Source organism: Mesoplodon densirostris, chromosome 1 (genome assembly GCF_025265405.1).
Source record: "Mesoplodon densirostris isolate mMesDen1 chromosome 1, mMesDen1 primary haplotype, whole genome shotgun sequence".
NCBI classification, from domain to species: domain Eukaryota; kingdom Metazoa; phylum Chordata; class Mammalia; order Artiodactyla; family Ziphiidae; genus Mesoplodon; species Mesoplodon densirostris.
Window position 1 is genome coordinate 191,268,330 of NC_082661.1, and position 3,373 is coordinate 191,271,702.

Here is a 3,373-nt window from a genome sequence, read left to right on the forward strand (position 1 = left end):
AGCCATCTGATTTCAAACCTGGTGTTTTCCACTCTCAGCCAAGATTTGTTCTCCAAATGAATGGAAGCCAGAGAGCTCCTAGCCAGAGAGAGGATTTTGTTTGAGCTTCATCAATTCCTTGAATTGCCTCTCTTCTTGTTGGACATCTGTTTCCTCTCTAGCCAAGGCCTGGGGTAGCTGCTTGGGGGAATAGTGTGGCCTGCTGTGCCCAGATCTGTGATGGCAAGGGAAGGAGAAGAACAGCCGGGTTTTAAGCACCTGACTCTGTTCCTTGTCTACGTTCACTGTCCCAAGGACTTGAGCCATCAAAAAGCTTGGACGACCTCTGAGGTCCAGGATGTGCTGACGCAGAATCCAGGGAGGTAAACACTAGGTAGGCCATCTCACTTGGCCTCTCGACCAATTCCTCAGCAATTTTTCCATTCCCCCTGGATTCTCTCACTGAATAGCTCAAGGATGGGGGTGTGGAGGCCATGTTGGAGAGAGGGGCTCCCCTCAGTCACTATACTCTTCTCTTTCCCTTAGACTGGGGAATTTCTCATACTGGTTGGCTGACTTCCATTTGCTGTGCTGACTTTTCAGCAGTGCGGCAAAGGAAGCCTTTCGAGTGACATTTCTAGATATTTCCCGGCTCTTGGCCTTCCTGGTGGGGGAAGAGCTTCGAACCAAGGGATAGGTGGAAAAAATGGGCTTGCCCCGTGGGGCTTCCAGTAGCTGCCATACTTCCCCAGAGGTATTACTGGTCAGATACTGCCAAGGCTTCTTCCCACTGCTGTCCCGGACGTTCACACGAGATGCCAACCTTTGCACTAGCAATTTGATGATCCCCTGGTGGCCATGAATGGCTGCAAGGTGCAGCGGGGTATACCCACAACTGGATTTCACATTTACATCAAGAGCAATCCCTGCTTTCTGTGCGCCTGAGACCAAGTCCTGAAGGGCCCTGAGGTCACCGTGTTTGGCTATCCAGTGCAAGGCAGTGTACCCAGTCAAAAAGTCTTTGTGCAAAGCCAGCTGGGGGTCCTCCCAGAACAAAGTCAACACCTGAATCCAAGAGCCACTGGCAAGCTTCACAATCCATTCATGCTCCCTGGCATCAAGAGGGACCAAGGATGACTTGTGCTCGGAAGATCTGGGGGGGATCAAGGCTGCAGGCCTCTCCCCTCCAGGGGCCCATGAGCTGTGTGGATGACCACACTCAACAACAGTAGCCTTATTGTCTGCAGGTTTTGGTGTCAAAGCGGCATCCACCCTCGGGCTGGACATTGCTCCCACCTTCGAGGGTTTCCTGGACCGGGGAGGGCGCCGGCTCCTTTTCAGCAAATCCTCCTCGAGGCACTCCTCATCAGAGGAGGACAATTTGGCTCTCTCTGCCCTAGAACTCCTCCTTAGGGATCTCCTTAATTTGGGGACAGGCCAGGGCAAAGGCTGAGGGTGGCCTGCAAGGCCACCAGCTCCTATTGGGACGGGCTGAGAAGGGTGACCATCCTCTCTGTTCCTGAGGCCCTGAAGGCTCCTGCTGGGGCTGCCCTCCTTTGGAGAAGGGGCCCCAGCTGGATTCCTGAGCCTTCTCCCATCTGGGGCTCCCGGGGCAAGGTACAGCCCTTCTTCAGAACCCCCAGGGGACTCTTTGGGTCCACTGCTGCTCTCCTCACTGCCGTGGCTCTCCTGGTCCACAAAGTCCTCCAGATCTTGTAGGGAGAGCTGACAACGAATGCTACGAAAGACTGCCAGCGGTGACTTCCCGGGCCAGGATTCCGAAACAGCGGGAAAGAGAGAATGAGGGGGAGGAGGGAGGTCCGGTGGTGCTGGCTTAGATACCGGGACCCAGAAGCCCGGCTCCGAGGGCAGCTGGGGGAAGTTGTCTGGCAGTATCGACCAGGCTCGGATGGGACCCTGGTCTCGGGCCTCGGGTATCTGGGGGTGTCTGGCCACCCACTCTCGAGTGCGCTGCTGCTGCTTCTGCAGGGTCGAATAATGCAGGGAGCCCGGGGTCACCAGCTCGGGCGGCTCTCCGGCGAGAGTGGGGCAGGACAGGAGAGCAGGTGGGGAAGCCCCGCTCCCAGCAGCCTCGACGGTTGTGGGAAGAGAGCGGGGTGCGGCGGACACCGGCGGGGGCTCCGCGGGCGCACCTTCCGGCTGCGGCCTGGGAGCCCCGCGGTCGTCCTGGGCAGGCGGGGCCGGCGCCGGCTTCTCCCAGGCGCTGGCGGTGGCGGTGGGGGGGTCGGGGAGTGAGCCGAGCAGCGGCTCGCCCGGGAGTCCCCCCAGGCCGTTCTGGAGGCATTCCCAGCAGCGGCGGCCCTGCGTCTCGGCCGCCGCACACCTCGTTCCGTCCTGGGCGGCCGCAGGCACCGGCGCCCTGTGGCCAGAGCTGCCCCTCCGCCGGCTGCCTCTCCGGGCCGCCTCCCGGGCCCCGCTGGCGGGGAGTCCATTGCAACCTGCTTCGGCGGCCGGGTCTGCGGTACCTGCTGGCTCCTCCTCTAGCTCCTTCTCGCGCCGCCGCCGCCGGGGTTGGTGCGGCGGAGGCTGCGGCGGCTCCCCACTGCGCGCGAGGAGCGGGAAGCTGGGCGCAGCTCCCCCTGCAGGGGCGGCGGCCGCGGGCGGGTCTCTGGGTCGCTGCAGCCCCTCCTCCCCCAAAAGGTCCCTGTACCTCCTCTTGAGCACCACGTACTTGGTGCCGTCGGGGTCCTGGCGCACTGCGGCCACCGAGTTGACGAAGCCCTTGAAAAGCTCGCGGCGGCGCTGCTGCTGGCTGGGGGGCGTATCGGGGTCTCGGAGGAAGCTCCTGAAGTGGCTCAGCAAGGCGGCGTTGGTCACTCGGCCCCCGGCCTGGCACAGAAAGTCCAGTAGTGCCTCCTGGCTCAACTCTCGGGCCATCGCTGCCCCGTCGTCCCCTGGCCCCGAGGTGCCTGCGTCTCGCCCTCCCTGCGCTCTCCCCCGCCAACAGAAACCCTGGCCTGGCGTCTGTCACCTGCGCCCGGGGCGGCGCCACCCGCCTCCATCAGCCGCGGCCTGCTTGCAGCCCCAGAACGTGCCAAGAGGGCTGCGGGTCCCCGCGCGCAGCCCAGGGTGGGAGAGGGCGGCTCCCAGGCCGCCCCTGCGCGATGCGCGCCTCGCGCAGCTAGTCCCCGCTGCGAAAGTTCCCGGGATAGGTCGGAGTCGGTTTCACCTGCGCCCTGGCGACGCCTCCTCCCCGGCTCTGGGGAAAGGGCCCGGCCCGCCTCCTCCTGTCCCTCCGCCCTCTGAGGTCTCCCCCACCCCTGCCACCCATCCCAGATGAGTCAGGCTGGTCCGAGCCCGGAAGAGCGCCGTAGGTGAGGTCGCCAGCTAGCCGGAGCCGGCAACGTACAGCTCGGCAGGTCGCGCAGCCGCT

At 63.1% G+C, this 3,373-nt stretch overlaps 1 protein-coding gene across 1 annotated transcript; it reads right to left on the reverse strand.

Moving 5' to 3' along the window:
* Positions 1-495: 495 nt before the first annotated feature.
* Positions 496-2,877, reverse strand: SOWAHB (sosondowah ankyrin repeat domain family member B). The gene has a single exon (XM_060093047.1). It carries the CDS (start codon positions 2,875-2,877, stop codon positions 496-498), a length of 2,382 nt encoding a protein of 793 aa, XP_059949030.1.
* Positions 2,878-3,373: the final 496 nt, after the last annotated feature.